Source organism: Channa argus, chromosome 13 (genome assembly GCF_033026475.1).
Source record: "Channa argus isolate prfri chromosome 13, Channa argus male v1.0, whole genome shotgun sequence".
Lineage (NCBI taxonomy): Eukaryota > Metazoa > Chordata > Actinopteri > Anabantiformes > Channidae > Channa > Channa argus.
Genome location: NC_090209.1, coordinates 18,772,328 through 18,791,322, shown reverse-complemented (window position 1 = coordinate 18,791,322; position 18,995 = coordinate 18,772,328). Strand labels below are relative to the sequence as shown.

The 18,995-nt window shown below is 37.9% G+C and overlaps 1 protein-coding gene across 3 annotated transcripts in view; it reads left to right on the top strand.

Moving 5' to 3' along the window:
- sema3h (sema domain, immunoglobulin domain (Ig), short basic domain, secreted, (semaphorin) 3H) overlaps nucleotides 1–18,995 on the top strand; it is a 51,068-nt gene that overhangs the window by 20,323 nt on the left and 11,750 nt on the right. For all 3 annotated transcript variants that reach the window (XM_067527275.1, XM_067527274.1, XM_067527273.1), the window contains exons 3-9: nucleotides 3,011–3,073; nucleotides 3,682–3,801; nucleotides 5,512–5,605; nucleotides 6,427–6,546; nucleotides 6,903–7,048; nucleotides 7,486–7,600; nucleotides 17,816–17,885. In XM_067527275.1, the coding sequence (XP_067383376.1) occupies nucleotides 3,011–3,073; nucleotides 3,682–3,801; nucleotides 5,512–5,605; nucleotides 6,427–6,546; nucleotides 6,903–7,048; nucleotides 7,486–7,600; nucleotides 17,816–17,885 (728 nt within the window). The remainder of the gene's footprint in view (nucleotides 1–3,010; nucleotides 3,074–3,681; nucleotides 3,802–5,511; nucleotides 5,606–6,426; nucleotides 6,547–6,902; nucleotides 7,049–7,485; nucleotides 7,601–17,815; nucleotides 17,886–18,995) is intronic.

Below are 18,995 nucleotides of genomic sequence, written 5' to 3'. Positions count from 1 at the left end.
GTCTCTGTCTGCAAAATTACTCCTTAGTGATGTTACAAAACAAGTCTAAAATCAGCATAAAAATGTGTATACTCATAAGCCTGTAAAAGATTTTCAGAAGGAAAAGGAAAGACTTTAATGCATAGAATCACAAATCTCATTTGAAATAAAATTAAACCAGTTTACTTAATTTCTAAAAACAAAAAAGCATTAATGACTGTTGGATATAATATACAGGTTTATTTCTTCCTAACAACTTTGACATGATGCCCAGACAGCCAGACATGTTGATGGGTTGCCAGCCGGTCAGGTTGAGTTCAAGGTCACTGCAAGGTTAGCAACAGGGCTGTCTTTTCATACCTCCACCCTGCTGAATCAAATCAATACTCTTATCGCTCATAGATACAAGCAGGCTGTTAGAGAGAGAAACAGGTAGGCAAGCGGACAAACAGCCTGTGAATCAGTGAGACAGACATCAGTCAAGCTGGTCAGCCACCCACTCAGCCAGGCAGTCAGCCAACAAAAGGATAGATAGTCACACTTAACACACAACTCAGCTTTGTGCAGGCTGTAAAGTTATGTATTTGTGCATATAGTATTTATAGTCTGTATGTAGCTTCTTCCCTGGTGTTAAAACCATTCGCAGTGCCATATCTTTTTAATTTCCGTTTATTTTCTCTGCTACTGACATCTAGAACTTCTTATCAGTGCAACTCGAGACCAAGTGACTCCTATTTTTATTTATTTTATCTTTTTACAACTTAGACAGTATATACAGTTTCTACTGTCCTACTGGCTAAATAAAATAGAATTTGGCATATAGAGATGGACACGTAAACAGTTCCTCCAGTCCGTCCTAGTTCAGGGCAGAGTGCCGAATGTTATGTTCTTGCCTTAAGCTGCATTTTTCTTTGATCAGGCCAGAAACCCTCAATGCATTCCTACTGTGTGAGTCTACAGCCGGCAACCCACATTACACACAAGGTCACCAGGAGTTTGAGTGTGTGTTTGTAGCTTTTTGTTGTATATTATTACACATTCATTCTCACTCACTTAAATATGTCTTTATTTAACAGAAAATTAAAATGTATATAGTTCCTTTTAGCTTAAACCCACTTTCCCCTTGTTTGTTGTATAAACTGACAACCAGCATGCTTTCACAGATGGGTACATTTCCATTAACCAGTTTTTACCAGGTGAGAATCCTGTAGTGGTGGTCCATGTTCCTGTGAGTGTGTGGTATTTAGTGATAAGGAGAACCACAGTCTCTAATCTAATCTGATCGTCTCTCCGTAGCACTGGGCTCTGCGGGAATAACTACATCAGAGAACAATTACTAAACAGAAATTGTTTCCTGAAAGCACCATCATTTGTCATTAATCACATTCTAAGGATTGGTATCTGAAGCAAATGCATACAGAGTGCAAAACAAAAACAGCTTCTTTAGAGTTTTCACTTAAGGCCAACATCCATGCACAGACCATGTGTCTTATTTCTTTCATGATCAATAATCTTTGCTGTTGAGATGCCAGTGTTGTAATTTGGCTGATATTTTGCCAAGTTTCCTTCTAAAGTGGTTTGAACCAAGTACAAAATAAAGTTTCTGCATTTTATTGAGTAAACTTTGTACTTTCTGTGGTATGTAGAGATAAGTGAGGATCTTCACTTATCATATTGAATCTCTGCCTCAACATTCTGGCTTCTGAGTGAATGACTAACTCAGGGAAGTATTTCGATGGATCATAAAGCTGCCATGCAACACTAAGCTTTACCTGTCGACCTCTCTAGCTGTTTATGTCTTGCTTTTTATGCCTTTTTTCTCACCTTTTTGCTTGACTTGTAAGCACAAAAAGCACAGAAAAAACTTACATAAGTACACTTATTAAGTTACATTAATCAACACTGCAGTTTCTTGCGACTACCACAGCAAATATGAGATGTGTTGTTTTTAGTACATGTGTTTCATTAGGATATCAGTCCATTTTGAGTGTACTAGTGAAGTCATCCTTTTTCCAATTGAATTATGGTTAATTATTTTACCTGTTGAACTAATTTATTAAAAAACATTTAACACACCCAAATATGAACAAGCCTAAGGCACACAGGAGCATATTCTCACAGTGACTCAGACAGTTTTAAAAAAGTGAATAAACATGTGCCACGAATCAGTTTCAAGCTTTCGTGAAAGCTTGCGTCTGTTCACTTCTCCATATCTGCCCCTGAGTCATAGTTGGAACAACCGTCACTTTGCTTGTACCATTTAAAGGGTTCCATTGCTAGTCTCATTTCGAAAGAGCTGGAAAATATTCACAAACTCTGTTGAATACGTTTGAACCTTGTAATTAATTTTATTCTTTGGCAGTGATGGAGATGAAAAACCTGGGCAGCTGATGTCTGAAAAAGACATGAGGCATGTGTGGCATACCTCTGTTTTGACAAAGGCATTCTGCGTAGTCAAATTGTCTTAAAATACATATGCCACCATTTTTGCTACCTGGTGAGTTTGCTGATCTTTTAATATAATATAGCGAAAATTGGATTATCCTTATGTAGTCTTATCAAAACTTAAAGTATATTACACAGAAATTATAAGCAAGTCTGGAAACCCATTCCTTGTTTGGGGGTGGGGTGGGTGCACTCAGATGGTTTCTTTGACCAGCATTAAAACACTCTTTAGTACTGCGTCAGTCACTGCTGTAACACAATGTAAACCAGTTCAATGTAGCCACACAAATAGTAAAACCTTCATGGACATTATTATGCATATGTTACCAATAACAGTGCAGTCAGATTGTAAAATAATTAGTCTTTTTTCTGTCATCACTTGATGTTTTAGAACTGGTGATCTAAACAAGAGGCAGTAAAATTTCCCCCCTTCTCCTAGATTACTCATGCTAAGTCTCCCAGCCTCGCTTAATCGTAAAGCACCTGCCATTGCCAAAAGTCTTTTATCAGAAATGTAGTTTGAGCAAGAAACAAACCTCTTTTCTCTCCTTCTTTGTTTTCTATTTGTCTCTCTCACTCATTGCAGCTGTACTGGCCAGCCAGTCCGGACCGTGTCCAAGAATGTCTCATGGCTGGGAAGGATCCAGAGGTGAAGAAATAATCACACACACATACAGACACACAAATCTACTAGATTGCATAAGCAAAGCAATATTACTATGCGTTGCCATGAATTACGTAATTACTTTTTTGTCACACAGAAGTACCTTTACACAGAATCCTACAGGGATGTGAATCAGAGATTTAGAGGGCAGGTCGATTGAACTTTTTTTATTCATTCTTTCTTGACTGTTTGCTGCAACTTTATACATCCTACAAGAACTAAAGTTGAATGAATCTAATTTTGGAACAATAAACAAGCCATCTCTGATGCTTGTGAGCATATTGAGATTCGGGTTAGATAGATTTATTCAAACACAACATGTATGCGATGAAATGGCCACGCTTTGACGGGGAAGAAAAGATAACAAGTGAATACATAAGTCAAATGATGAAAATCCCTAACCTGCTTTCATGTTCAGTGTAGTTGGAGAGCCTCTGTCTTTGGTGTGTAAAATCTCCAGTAACAACCAGTAATATAAAACCACATCCACATATAAAGTACTAAAACACTACAATGAATATTCTTTATTCCCCATTATTTCTCACATTATGATTTCTCTGCATGTCTTTCTGTCTGTATCTCTCCTTGTCCAGATGGAGTGTGCTAACTTCCTGCGAGTTTTGCAGCCTTTTAATCAGACTCACCTGTATGTGTGTGGCACAGGGGCCTTCAACCCTCGCTGTGCTTTCATAGCTACCAGCATCTTTCAACAGGTAATACTAGTCTCACACACACACACACACACATACACAAACAAAATGTATACTCCTTTTCTCATATCGTATCATGTGATAAACATTGACTTCACTATCAGTGAAGAATGACCAGCAGATGCACCAGCAGTATTAAAAAAATAAAAATAAAAACTGGTTTGGTGGTAACGTGGCCAAGATGAACGATTAATAATTTTTAATGATATCACAGTTTAAGAGAATGCAATTTATAAACTGTAAAAGCTGTGATTAAAATGCTTTTAATGTTGCAATAATAATATTACAATAATATAATAATAATACTTTTTGTATTGAAAAAAGAGGATGTACAATGGGAACAGGTTCAGTGCTGAATGTGTCTGGCAAAGGAAGTACCCACACAAGGTAACCCCAAAAATTCCATTGAAAAAAGCCCCACTGGACTGTGTCAAACTAATAACTAAAAACATATCTACAAATGCAACGTCCAAACGCTACATGGGTCAGTTAAGCCTGGGAGATCGGTGGCCAAAGTGTATGAGAGCGTACGAAGTTAGATTAACAAAACATAACAAAACAAAAAACTGTTAATCTAGTGTTGTTAATCAAAGCTTGTATGTGTACCATCAATGTCAGAGAAGGGCTAGTCAGCTGGAATCTTGATGACCGTTTGGATCTGTGAGTTGGTATTATCAGACTTTTTTTGGACATACAGTAGACATTTACAGTACGTTTGTAAGATATATACTCACTGGCCTTTTTGTTAGGTACACCTGTACAATCTAATGCAATCTAATACAATCTAATACAGCACCTCTGACAAAAATTCTACATTTACAATGTTATAAATTCTCATTTTTATATAATACAATATAATGCATGCAAACACATTTGCATTTATTATATATTATTTATTATATATTATGTAAATTATTTATTATATAAATTATTATAACTAATTGTATAGAGAAGCAGAGGTATTCCTACCACCCACTGTCATACGTATGTGTGCTGACTCCCAGTAATAGCCCCTATACAGAGGCCTATCAGCAGCTTGAACATCATATATGTATCGTCTGCCCCTATGCCCACATATCTACCAGGGTTGACCCTGTGCCATCTGTCTGTAATATATACCATTTTTCATTGAGGCAGTGCTCTGGGGGCTCCTAGACAGAGTTAATATTTTATTTGACATTTTTATGTCAAATACAGAATAATGTTGTAAGTGTCTGTTAATCCACACTGTTAGTCATTTTTCATTTTCTAATGTGTTGGCGATAACATTGGTTAATTTTTCTAATTTACCTCAGGTGTGTGTGTGTGATTATATGTGTTCTTACATTTTTGAGGTTGCAGGGATGTCTTTCAGCACTTTCTGTGTGTTTGGGAATAGCTAATCCCATGAAAGGGTGCGTGAGATCAGAGCAGAAGTTCAGACATGGTATTTAGAGTAGCTGGTGGTGCTGACTGGTTTAAGACTGGACTTCATACATTTTAAAATCCTTAGGCACTTACTAGGACTTTGCTCAATGACCTGCTCCCTCTGTGTGTGTTTTGTGTGTGTGTGTGTGTATGCATGCATCTACAGTAGCAAGAAGTGCCTATCTTTGGCTGTGTAACTGTGTAACTGTGTAAAAATTGAATGAACTGCCTCTAAGTTGCTCAAACAGTTTGTTTGACTAATTTTCTCCTCATCTGAGTGCTTTCTGCCTCTGTTTGCATTGCTAGTCAGAGCACCAAACACTTTCCTATGGTCAGACAGAATGTGGGAAGGGGAAATGTCCCTATGACCCTTTCCAGAAAACAGCCTCTGCTGTTGTGGGTAAGTTGATCATCTATTACCTTCAACCTCAAATTAAATAAAGTTTCAATTACATATAACCACAGGAACAGCTATAAATATTATATGCAGGTTTTAGCATATTTAGTGTGGACTCCAAAGCAAAAAATAATGTGAATATGTGTAGTCACTTATATAGTACAACAAAAAACTAAACAAAATATGTAATTGCAGTTGCAGCACCTTCTGTGACACCCTCTTCAAAAGCTAGTACAATACGACACAGCATTTATTATTTGCTTTTTAATGAATTTATGCAATACTGTAATTTGCTGAAAAGGGTAAAACACATCGGCTAATAATGCCAAAATGTATGTAAATATGTATTTCATTTTCATCAGGTTTTTTTTTTTTTTTTTTGGCCTTTCAGCTTATCCCATGAGTTCAGGGTTGCCACATGGCCAAAACTACAGTATAGTCTAAATGTGTTGCATTATAGTTGTGGCTATTGACTTTGACTTTTAGCGGATATCTCTCATACACACACACACACACACGTACAGACATATGTGTGTGTGTGTGTGTGTGTATGAGTATATATGTGTGTATATATATAAATAAAATGGCTGGTATGAATCAAACATAGCCCTATAATGTATTTTCCCATATTTCCTTTAATTTCTTATTCAAGTTCAATTTACTACATTGATACTGTTCGTTAGATCTTTTTACCATGTAGCCAGTTTTTGGGCTACTGTATCGTGCGGATTTCTCGTCTTATGAACCACTGTGAGAACATGTTTAAATACAATGTCCCCTCTGTTTAATCTAAACATATAAAAATCCTTTGGTTATCTGTGTAGATGGTGAGCTGTATGCTGGGATCACCTCAGACTTTATGAGCCGGGACTCTGCCTTCTTCCGTAGTCTTGGTAGTCGTCACGTCATCCGCACCGAGCAGTATGACTCCACTTGGTTGCAGGGTAAGTGTAAAACTCCATTACAGAGATAGTTTGGTAAACTAATATTCTACTGTATAATATTCAGCTGAACAACTACCCTGAACTGCGTTTTCCTCTAAATAAGAAACTGCAAAACAATCTACCTACATGCCCAGTTGATGTTTTATCAGTCCAGTGTATCGACGCCTGCTACTGATAACAACAAGATACACGTTGACTCTCTCTGCTGTTCGTTACTGTACCAGTACTTTCTATTACTACAGCCTTCTATTTTGTTCCATGCATGCTACATGCTTTTCAGTAGAGTTGGATAGCGTTTACAATTAATTTATAATTTACCCATCTTATTTTGTGTGAATATGTCCTTTTCTCTCCAGATGCCCAGTTTGTGCGGGTAGCGCCACTGTCTGAAACTGATAACCCAGAAGATGATAAGGTCTATGTGTTTTTCAATGAGCGTGCTCAGGAGGCAGAAGGGGCAGCTGGGAAGGTGCTCTACTCCAGAGTGGCTCGTGTCTGTAAGGTGTGTGGTCTGTTTGTTAGAAAGTTTGTCTTTACTGTATCTTCTGCTCTTCTGTCATAGACAATAAATGTATGTAGTGTCTGCTTCTTTATGTGGATATACAGTCTGAGATCACATCGAAAACTGGGATATTTTTATGTAGAGCTGGAAATAAGGAAGCTTTAAGTTTTATCCATCAATTAGATCCACCTGAATGCTATGTAAAATTGTGCTTCAATGAAAGCAATAAAACTCCATCAGATCTGAGCTATTGTAAGATTATTAATGCCACAGACTTGCCTAATTTGATTTCTGATAGAAATAATGCAAAATCAAATATATTTCTCCTTTATTTTACATATCATAACTTGTTTTGTTTCTAAAGCTTCGGTTTTACTTTGATTATTTTCACTACTGGGCTAAGGTAGGCTAATATTTAAACACATTTTTTTCTGTAGAATGACATTGGAGGCCAAAGAAGTTTAGTTAATAAATGGAGTACATTCCAGAAAGCTCGTATGGTGTGTTCAGTCCCAGGAGCAGACGGCCTACAGACACACTTCGACCAGCTGCGTGAGTACACACACAAGCATTAAAATGACAAATGCATTTCATGGCACAGTAAAACTAATCACATCCGTCAGGCCTCAAACGCAGGTCACATCAACAGCTGGAGCTCTGCCACTGAATGTTTTACAAAGGAGCATTTGAGTTCAGATATTTAGCAAATGTGTGTGTTTATGAGCATGAGACATAAAAATACAATAGTTTAAACTTCTTAAATATTTTGAGATAGCGGAGGAGAGCTTGCAGAACGAATAACTCAGAGGTGCTTAACTAAAGCCTTAGTGTGTGAGTTTGGCTGCATAGCTTCACTGTTACCACGGTGATCAACAGCCCTGTTGGTCACCTTGGTCTTCGTGCACCAGCCTTGGTAACCACGGCAACTGCCCTTAACATTCAGTTGCTCTGTTTTTTTTTTTCCCCTAGTCAAGGATTGGAAGACAAAGGTTTTGTCTTGTATTGTATGGATTGTAAAGCACCTTGATGCTTTTTGGACTATATAACAAAAACTTGATTTGGGGCGGCTATAGCTCAGTTGGTAAAGGCAGTTGCTTACGGACCACAGGGTGAGTGGTTCGATCCCCGGCCCTGGCTATATGTCAAAGTGTCAATGGGCAAGACCCTGAACCCCTAACAGCCCATTCCCCCTCCCTAGCGATGCAGTGCTGGTCCAAGCACACCGGTAGAAATTGGGGAGGGTTGCGTCAGGAAGGGCATCCGGCGTAAAAACTGTGCCAAATCAACATGCGGACAATGATCCGCTGTGGCGACCCCGAACTCACGGGATAAAGCCGAAAGGAGAGTAGTAGTAGAACAAAAACTTGATTTGATGATTTAAATAACCCACCACCCACCATAGTATTTAAAGTTATAAGGCACTAATAAAGGTGGTGCTGATAATAAATGTGGCAGCTCAGATGAAGTGCCAACCTCAAACCTCAAAACAATAAAAAGGATTTGTTCAGCGTACCTGAGTTCCCTGTATGGTGTTTTGAGATGTATGAGCCCAGAGAGATAAGAAGGTTTTAAACCATTAAGTGACTTAAAAGAAACAGTAACACTATAAAGTTAATTCTGTAATGCTTTCCACAACAAAGCAGACTTACTCTATGAGCTCTAAGATTCTTGTCAAGATGGCAGCACAGATGGTTGCCTCAGTGTGTTTCTTTGTTTATGTGAATGTGGCTGCTGAAAATCTAAACGGGATCACTTTTACTGTCCTCTAAAGACCCCTATTGCTTTGGATGGAGCCCCAACATTCATATGATTTGACTTTAAGACATTTGTATTAGTAGAGCAGGCAGGGAGATGCAGGTGTGGGCAGAATAATTAAATATGCAGGGTTTCTTTTATAACCTGCATGCTTTATTTGTAACAAAATGAATGAGATACATTTAAAAGGGATTTATCTCATCTGGCAACTTTGTTTCAAGCAGAGTTATCAATATCAACACCACTGTGTAGACCCTGCATGCCCCCACTGGACCACTATCAGTCACACCAGGATTGGAGTCAGACCCACTACGCCTGGAAGCCAGTGCATTATCCATTAGGGCTGTGGGGCTTCACAGAGGTTTTATTGGCCAGTTTTCTCACAATAGCCATCTCCCACAACCCTCTAGAGGATAATTCCCACTGTCTGCTTGCTAATGAGTCTAAACTCAAAAAACAGACATTGTGCACATGCTGCCATTCATACTATTATAGGGCTTGTGCACACTGACACATGCAATACATGGCCAACATAAAAACATAAATGGCAACCCTTTACAGTAGGAACAATTTAATAATTGAAAAAGATTTAACTATAAAACTTAGAAAAAGGGAAAAAACAAACGAATAGTGCTGTCACTAAGTCTCAAGAAGGACTCCAGGATGTTGAACAATGAATATGCACATGCACATAGTGTATCTGTGCATGAAGGCTGCGTGACTATCACCATGCAGGAATGAGTCATCTCTAGGACTTGCCGTAATTTAGGGAGCCAGTGCCTTATCCCTTGTACCACTGGGGCTTCAGGTTTTGTCAGGGTTTTTGACAAAAGGTATTTGGACACAAAAACAGGGAGAGTATTGTTGAGACAGGACTGGTTTCTTATCTCTGCTTTGTAAACACATGATTCTTAGAGTATATGATATGACTCTGCTGTTTTCAGACATAGAATCACATTTACAGTGAATTAACACATTCACTAATTGAAATACCCTCTTATCTAATTGTAAAACACTTACACAGATACAAATAAAAATAAAATATATTGGACCACACACTCATGTTTTGACCTGTAAACACTTAATCTGGCCTCAGCCTGTCCATATACACAAGAAGGTTTTGACTTGTCAGAGACATAAACATTTCTTCCCAGCATGCCTGTGGCTATGTTTTAAACATTAGATAAGGGTTCATATACATTTGTTTTCGAATATACTTTAGCACAACACGTATACACACACACATACATGCACACAAACCAAACCCTAAAGCCATCTACACCTACCCATTTTAAGCTTGACATGCTGTCTGCGTTGTGCTTATGCCATGCTCTGCCACACAGAAACACTACAAATTCCATAATACCTTGACATTCTGTGGGTCCCTCATGGCAGTAGAGCAGTTGGCTACCACCTGGCTGTGTATTTGTGTGTTTAATGGCGAAAGTTTTACAGTAAATTATTTTGGTTGTCTGTTAAAAATAAATAAATAAAATAAAAACAATCCAGATGACTTCCTGTGTTCACACTTTCCGGAATGTGGCTTTGTGTGTTTCTTTGTGTGAAATACACAAAAATAAGCAGCATTCGGGTTTAGTTCCTATCTGCTTTGACCCTGCTAGTGAAAGGTAAAAAAGGAACTAACATCATCAAGTGCATAAATAATACAGTGAATGGTAAATGGTCTGCACTTATATAGCGCTTTTCTACCTATTGGCACTCAAAGCGCTTGTATGTGTATGTATGTGTATGAATGTGAGTTTGTACATTTCAATCCCCAAGTGCCACATACAATTTGTCCCATACTTGGTGAAGGAGTTCTTTTAGTCCTTAATCTAAATAATTTTTATTTCTAAACTTATACAGCCTTAACCAAAGTGCTTTATTCTGAGATTTGAAAAGTCAAGACATGTTGATGTTGTCCTGCCATTGGGGGCGTTGGATTTGAAAATGTTGTGTTCTAAAGCCGTTGCAACATTTTTTGTCTGTGGATTGTAGGACTTCCTCTAAATAGTTTATTCAACTCTGTTGACTTCAGTATATATTGGTACTTGTTGACTTGTTTTTGAAGATTTTAAATGCCTTCACATTGTATTTTCAACGGAGCATCTGGTTCATGATTATCACATGGACTGATTCATGAGACAGGATTGCTTTCAGTTTAATTTTAACTAACAGGAATGATGTTTTATTGTTGTTATCCCTGTTGTGGATGTTGTTGATGTTGTGAAGGAGAGCCATGCTATGAGGTTTAGGAGCTGGAGACAGACAGTCTTCTGTGGCCAGATTCAGTATTATGACACCCGTGCCATTGAGGTATTTTCAAGAATGTTTGCCTGTTTTGGCATTTATGTGTCAGGGTGTTTCATAGTAAGGAAAGCACTCAGATCCTTTTAACTGCACAATCTATCAATGCTGGAAAACAAATGAAGAAGAAAGGGGAACAAACAAAGAAGTATAAAGGAGAAAGTACACCAAACAAGTTAGGGACGGAGGATGAATGTTATGTCTGACTCAAAATAGAAATATTAAAACATGAAGTATGTTTTAAAGCATAAAGGGATAATATGACAAGTGAAGGGAGGAAAGATTAGGAAAATTAGTCAGTGATTGAAAGGATTTGGTAAATAAATCGAAAGATACAGCAAGAAAAGAAGTAGCAGTGGAGAATAAGAAACAGAGAAATGAGTGTTATAAAGAGGATGGAGAGAGAAGTAGACAAAAGGCTTACTATCTCGGTAAGACAGACTGTAGCTGTCTCTACCGTCATACTGAATGCAAAAATAGTTCTAAATTAGTTAGAAAATCTAACAGTGTGTTTGAACTGCTACAACAAATTAACTAATAGGCGTATAAAAGATCCTTCTCTTTGAGAGATTTGGTATATTTTTATGTTCGAAAATTATTTTAAGATAAGTACAAATGAAATCTGCCAGTAGGTTCAGTGCATCTGTGCAAATACTTGCTCAAAGGCTTACAGTTATGACTCATTTTCCTTGTGCTACTGCAGCAATCTGTCTTAGTTTTGGTCATTTCAAGAACCACTCATCTCAGCAAATGCATAAAAGTAGAAAAACACGGGATTTTAACCTAGTGGTACAATTTTTATTTTGTTTTAAAAAAATTTTTGACTTTAATAACACTTTATTCAGGAATAATAGGCCTCAAAGTGAAAAATTGTTTTAGCAGAAATTAATTAGTATATGCATATTACCTTTCTTTGGTGTCAGTAATTATTGACAGTGTCCTGTTTTTCTTGGAAATAAAGGAACTTGGAATCTCATCAACTATTAACTCTACAACCATGATTGATGGCATCTAAATTCTGGGACATTAGGTGTATCATATGTGGGAAGTTGAATTTATAAAGGCAGCTCATAACATATCCAGAGCCACCTGTGAACTGTTTTGATCCAAAATTAGAATTTCCTTTGAGGCAGTATTATCTTATTTTGTTTTACTGGCTAATAGACAGAGACCAAAAGGGTCAAAAACAAAGCAGAAAAAGAGGAAATGTCTTATTGTGGATAGAGCAGTTACATGTATGACTGAACCACCAGGATGCCCAACCCTGTCAGATTGATCTGACAAATGTATTTCCACTATTTACTGCACAGCAAGAAAATGTTCTGTTTAAAGTTCGTATGAAAACATGTTTTGTGATACTGAAGGACATTAATCATGTGTTGACATCTCCACTGAGCCATTCTAATCCATCATAGCTTGTGTGAAAATACTTGAATGGAAGCCCAATTTATCAGAAGGAGAAACAGAGAGAGAGAGAGATGGTGTAGGGAGGAGAGGAGCTGCTGCCCAAAAGAGGTGGAGGGTATTAGAAAGAGGGGGAGAAAGAAAAGATGAAGTAGGACATGTAGGGATAGGGCGGATGTTAAAGCATAAGAAGTCAACCAGACAAGAGGAGGAGGGAAGAGTAGGATGCAGGACAATAGAGGCAGTGGTTAGAGGAAGAGCAAAAAGAATAAAAGCGGAATTGGGACTAATTTTGTCTTTGTTGTAAGAAAAGTAAAGAAAATGAAAAACTGGACAAAGGATATTAATAAAACACTCATGGGGTAGAAGACCTTTTGCTAAAGGACAAAAGGTATTTTCCCTCAAAGGACATGTAGGGGAAGAATAGGACGAAGCACAGCTTAATGGGTGTGAGGGGTGATGGGAGGGGAGTGGGCATCATAGGGCTTAATAGACAAAGTTGAAACAGACAGAGGTGGGGAGTGAAGGGAAGGATTATGAGGAAGAAGAAAACACCCACGAGGAGATGCAAAGCACAAAAGCAGAGTATTTTATGAGACAAAATAGTGTTTAGTAAATAACATATACTATCTTTTGTATCATCTTTTTTGTTGACATCTTAGAAAAGCAGGCATCTTTTAAATGAATAGCTCAGTTGTACATACTTAACATGGAGAAAGGCACCAACATGGGAAAAACATCAGGAGAAAAATGTATCATGTTGAAAATAGATCACATGGCAGAAAGAATAGGGCCAATAGCCAAGGGGTTTATGGACCAGACAAGATGGAAGTAGGGCTATTATTGGAAAATTACTATAAGATGGTGAGGACATAAAGATAGGGAGTGTGGTCAGAAAGGTGACGAGCAGGAGGAGGGGACGTTGTATATTGGCATTCCGGACTACTGGGCAACTAGGGAGGGAGGGAAAGTGCCAGCAGCAGAGAAATGAGGAGAATGGGGGTGTTTGTCTGGGGGCAATGGCCACACAAACGGAAGGAGGAGGACGAGAAAGAAGAAGATAGGGGCTGAGGCGGCAGGTCTGCGGGCTAGACAAGACTATCTTCCCTCAGGGGGAAACAGCCTCTTTTTGTTTAGAGAAGAAGACACAAGAACAATCCTTTTGAGAAAATAGGCCAGACAGACAGATGGATGGGAAGATGGGGGGACGGAGCACTAGCGGGAGGGGGACATGAAGATGGGAGGGACAGCAAAAGTGAGAAACAAAGAGAAAGCTGCCCAGAAGGATCCAGTGTAATCCAGGTAGATTTTAGCAGGGAGGGACAATGGATGAACACTTGAAAAAAAAGAGGGGAGTAGATTCAGGAAAGACAAAGGAAACAAACACAAGACATGTTGTTTGCTAATATTGCAACGAAATGCATTATCAAGATTATCATTCACCTTTACTCAGCTGTTCGGTTAATTTCTTACTTCTGCACTCAGTGTTTTGGTTTTCGCTCCTGCTGAAGATTAATGACACTAAAGTCACTACAGTTCAGTAAATTAAACAGTCAAGAGATGTAGAAACAAGGTGCAAAGGCACTCAATCAGTCGTGATTTAAACTTGTCACGCAGCAATAAGAGTACATTTCTGCTGAGCTGTAAATAACTGAGACGTCTTCTTCAGTTAGTAGAAAGAAAAATGTTTAACTTCACTGGAGTTGAATGCATAGTGAGGTGCTAAGAAGAAAGACTGCCTGACGCAAGTTACTATTTTGTTAATGCAATACCTTTCAATATTGAACTCTAGTAATTACATAGTAACTAGTAACTCTACATTCAGTCAAATAAAACCTTATTGGTCAGAATGTCTGGTAATAATGTTTATACAAAATATAACTATAACAGTGACAAATGACTTTTCAACAGCCCTTTTGGGCCTCTCGCTCTTTCATCTCCCTCCCTCTTTCATAATGTTTGTGTTAAGACATGAACATGTACATTTCCCATTGCTACCTTACAATAGGAGCCACCTAGTGTACTGAAAATTGAAAGCTTTTAGTGTGAAGGAGCACCAGAAGTAAATTAGTACTTTCTAGTAGAATTTTTACCAAGACTGCAGCCTAAAAGTTGTTTAGTGTGTCAATATTTATAATTCTTAGATGTCTCTTAGTTTGTGCCTTCTGTCAGCAGCCAGATGGGATTGAAGGTTGGTGCACTGCGTTAACTGCACAGGACCTCAAGCTTGAAAGGGGTTTTATCTCAGAGCCTGAGCAAGACAATGCTGGAGTCTTTCATGTTTTTGCTGGATTGTCACACTGTGCTTTTTAAAAAAAAAATGTTATCAAAATAAGACTTATTGTGAAAAACATTGAGTTCTGGATACAAGTCTGAGTCAATTTTTTTGGTTCACTCTCTAGCAGGTGAAACATCTTGTTGGATTTACAACACAATTGTTTTCATAATTGTTGAAGGCCATAGTTGTAATTGAATTTAAACTTCAATTAATTACACAGCCCTGTGGAAACTCTGTGTAGGTAAGTATCTGCATTTTCTGTCCACCATTTGTTGGTCTGTTTAATTCTTCTTCAGCCCTAAAAATTCACATTTATTTATTATTCCAGAGTTTTAATGTGTGTCTTTCATAAAAACTGAATAAACACTGTCAACTGATAACATGGTCTCAAATTTCTTAAAAGGGCTTTATCCACCTATTCAAAGTTAAGAGCATGTTTAGTTGCACTTAAAATGCTTTATCTGATCACCATCAATCACCCAGTAAAAATGTTCAGAAAGAGACTGTCCTCACATTTTACTGAAATGATTCCCACCTGGTGGGTTGTGTGGCTATAAAACTCACATTTGCATGTTCAGATATGAATCTTCCAGTGCCCTTCTTTTGATTCTTTGTGTCACCTCTTCCCCGAAAAAACTTTGAGTTTCTTTAGATAAAAGCAAAAAACATATATATCATCCAGGGTAGTGCAAATAAAATTGCCATAAAACATTAAGACAAGTAGAAGGGGAGGGGAAAAAAGAAAATAGAGAGATGATAAAAGATTTGATTAATGAGAAGGAGTCAGAGAGAGGAGGCCATTCTTTAGAAAATATGAAAGGAAAGAAAGCTAGCTAAAAATGATGAAAAAAGTGAAGAATGAAGGGTGAAAAAAAGATGGATGAAACAGTAGACTCATACGCAGATGCAGCAGTAGTCTACAAAACAGAAGTGAAAGAGATACCTGCACAAATAAGACATCTGCATTGTAATTTACAAGCAAGAAGAAAAGAAAAAGCTAAGCACTAAAGAAAACTTAATAATGAAGGACTGATATATTAAAGAAAGGATAGAAGGAGTAAGTATGTGTATGCTGCAGGCTGCAAACTACCCATAGTCCTCTCTTCCCTGTCCTGGGGGGCCCACTGATTATGTGTGTCTCTATGCGTTGTATAAGTGTGTGTTCATGTGTATGGTGCGGTGCCTGTAGTTTTACATTTTGGTGTGTGTGGGGCCCTCCTTGCTTTTATTCCTTTTAGTTTGATGTGTTCGCTATCTTGAATCTGGCACTGCATATGTAGTAGGTTTGTGTGCATGTGATGAGATGAGATTAGACTTCTTGCAGGGCTGTAGGTCCATGGAGGCCACCTGAAGCAGCAGGCACGACAGGAATGTGGGAACTGTGATATGCTTCACCGTCTCTATCACCACAACATCATCTCCGCCACAGCGTGGGAGAGGAGGAAAGAGAGAAAAAGAGAATAGAGGAGACATCCAAACCTGCTTGCGAACATCTTTTTTCCAACGTTCATCCCTGTCAACCTGAGTACCTTTGGGTTCTTATAGAGTCTCTAAACCTTTAAAGTTATTTGCCAACTGTACTCTAGAAGCCAAGTCAAGTCATGTATTTATAGATTATTCACTGCATTCCACAGAAAACAAAAGTTTCTGTTCTCTGCCCTTGTGAAAGGATGATATAAACTTTCCCAACTCTTATCTCAGACAGTAGCGCAAAATGAAAACCTTTGTCAGTTGTGATTTAAATAAACTGAGAACCAAGGTCAATCAGACAACTGAATTATACAACAATAGACAACATGTAATGGAAATGAGGTAAAACTTGGAATCAGCGGTGCAATGCAGTGTTTGAAACACAACAACTCAGATCCAACGTGCATTACACCTACATTCTTTGTCAGAGTTGGTCCACTGAAGTCTAATTTTACATTGAGTTTAAACTGGTGACTGGTGATGTGAGTAAAGGGCCACTATTTGACCAATTATTAGTTTTTAGGCTGGATTGGTTGGGTAGTTTTGTGTGGATTAGACTGGAAGGATATTTGTTTGACCTTTTACAAGACAGGAATACTAAAATAAACTGGAGCTTTCTTGAATAGTTGATTGATAATTATTTAGTTTGTGACTTTTAGAAGACATATTTGTGTTCCCAAGTTGCCATCCCTTTGCTTGCATTCCTGTCAATATGTTTATCAATGCTTTACCTATTTGCTTCATTTCCTGTGTAATTTGAGGATTACAGTGATTAGCCAGAGCAAAGAAACAGGATTTATTAAAAATCAGTTTTGTTTGTACAGTATATTTCACCCAATGTCTGAGACATCACTTTTGGTGTTTTTATTTAATTCTGCCAAAATTAATTATAGCCTTTTAAACACTGTTTTATTAACTGAAGATCAGGTGGTACACAATACAAAAGAACAGTAATAATTGTAATTAAACCTTTGCTAATTTGGACCAGTGGTTTTGAGCTATTAGCTTTGAAAGACAGACAGATGAAAAGAGCGTAAATCCACACTCCACCTCATTGTGCATCTTGAGCGACCATAGTGGGAGCAACATCAAAGTGAGAAAAACATGTCAAATGTTGTGGTCAGCTGTGTTTAAAATGAAGAGTGAAGGCCGAGGTGTGGTGTTAAGTATGTGTGGTAGCAGGTGTTGTTCTCCTGTGGCAGCCTCAGCATTCAGCTCTCCTTCTGTGGCCTTATTAATGGCTACAGATTCATTACAAGCAGCCAGTCAGCCATGCTCCCAGCATGCCTGAAACTATTAGTCACACAGTCAGCCTGATAGATGCACACACACAGGCACACACATAATGAGTACCACATTCCTCCACCCAAAGACACAAACAGACAATCACTTTACAGAGACTCCTTAACATTGCACACCTACAAAACTTCTCCAATAATTCTGACATCAATCATTTTTATCTGTTGTTATTGTGAACTAATGTCTTGCCTCTTTCTCTTTTTATCCTTCTCTATTCTTCTCCTTTGCTGTCTCTCCTTATTCCTTCCATTCAGAGGACATCTTTATCCTCCACGGGAAAGACAAGAAGAACCCTCTCATCTATGGGCTTTTTACCACTTCAAGGTATATGCCTTTGTAAACAAGAAACAAAACAGCAGAGTAACTGGTTTTTAATCAGCATAAATGGTGATAATGCTGGCAGGATGTTAGGTGGAAGGGACCAGGAGTGTTTTCATTTCCACTGAGTAGAAAAATTTTCCTGTAAAAAATAAAAAACACCAAATCATTGGTATTGATGAACAACCACATAAATTCTTGCAGTTTGACTTAAGCCCAGTTGCCAAAAGTAAATATTCAGTCAAGGGGAAAAGAGTGGGCACTAAAAGTATTTGCAGTTGAGCTACACATATACATTTAGTTTTTAATAAATAAGTAATTCATATTGATGATCACAGTTTCTGAACCTTACAGACCTCACTGCAGATGACAGTGACTGTGGCTTTAGTTAGTTGGGATTCCTGCAGAGAAAATATCCCACATATGGGATGTTTGAGGACAACTAGTTCTTCATAATGACATAAAAATTTCAAGATGCTAAATAACACTTTCACATGTGAAATTATAAACAGCTGTTTAAAATTGTAGATTACCTTGGTTTATGTTGCGATGTGGAACTTATAATTTGTGTGTTTACTGTATTTAATGTAATTCGCCATGTCACACACTAAGATTTAAACAGGCCACAGGGTCATCTGTGACTGTGGCTCATGAATGAAAGACATTCATGTTCATGTGAACCTTGGTCATCATATCATCAGCAGCAGCAGTGCCCTGGCTTTGACACAGCAAAAATGTCTGTGTGTGTGAGAGAGAGAGTGATGGGAGAGGTTAGAGTGTGATATCATATTTTCCATACACAAATAAGCATGCCTCAATATGGTTGGATGTAGGTGTGTGGATGGGTGTATGTTGTAAAGATTTTTGACTTGTAAATAATGTATTCAAGCCTTTGTATTGGATCATAAACATGCATCAGGGAGAAGCTATTGTATGAATGAACTCTTCTCTTTCCTTTTATATCAATCTTCTTTCTCAACACGGAGATTTTTTTAAATTTTTATTGTATTTTTTGAGGACACAAAGAGAAATTAAGAGAAAGCAAAGTATTAAGGCAAAAAGTACATGAAGACAAAATGCACTGAGGTCAAACCAGAACGACATGTGCAACTACAA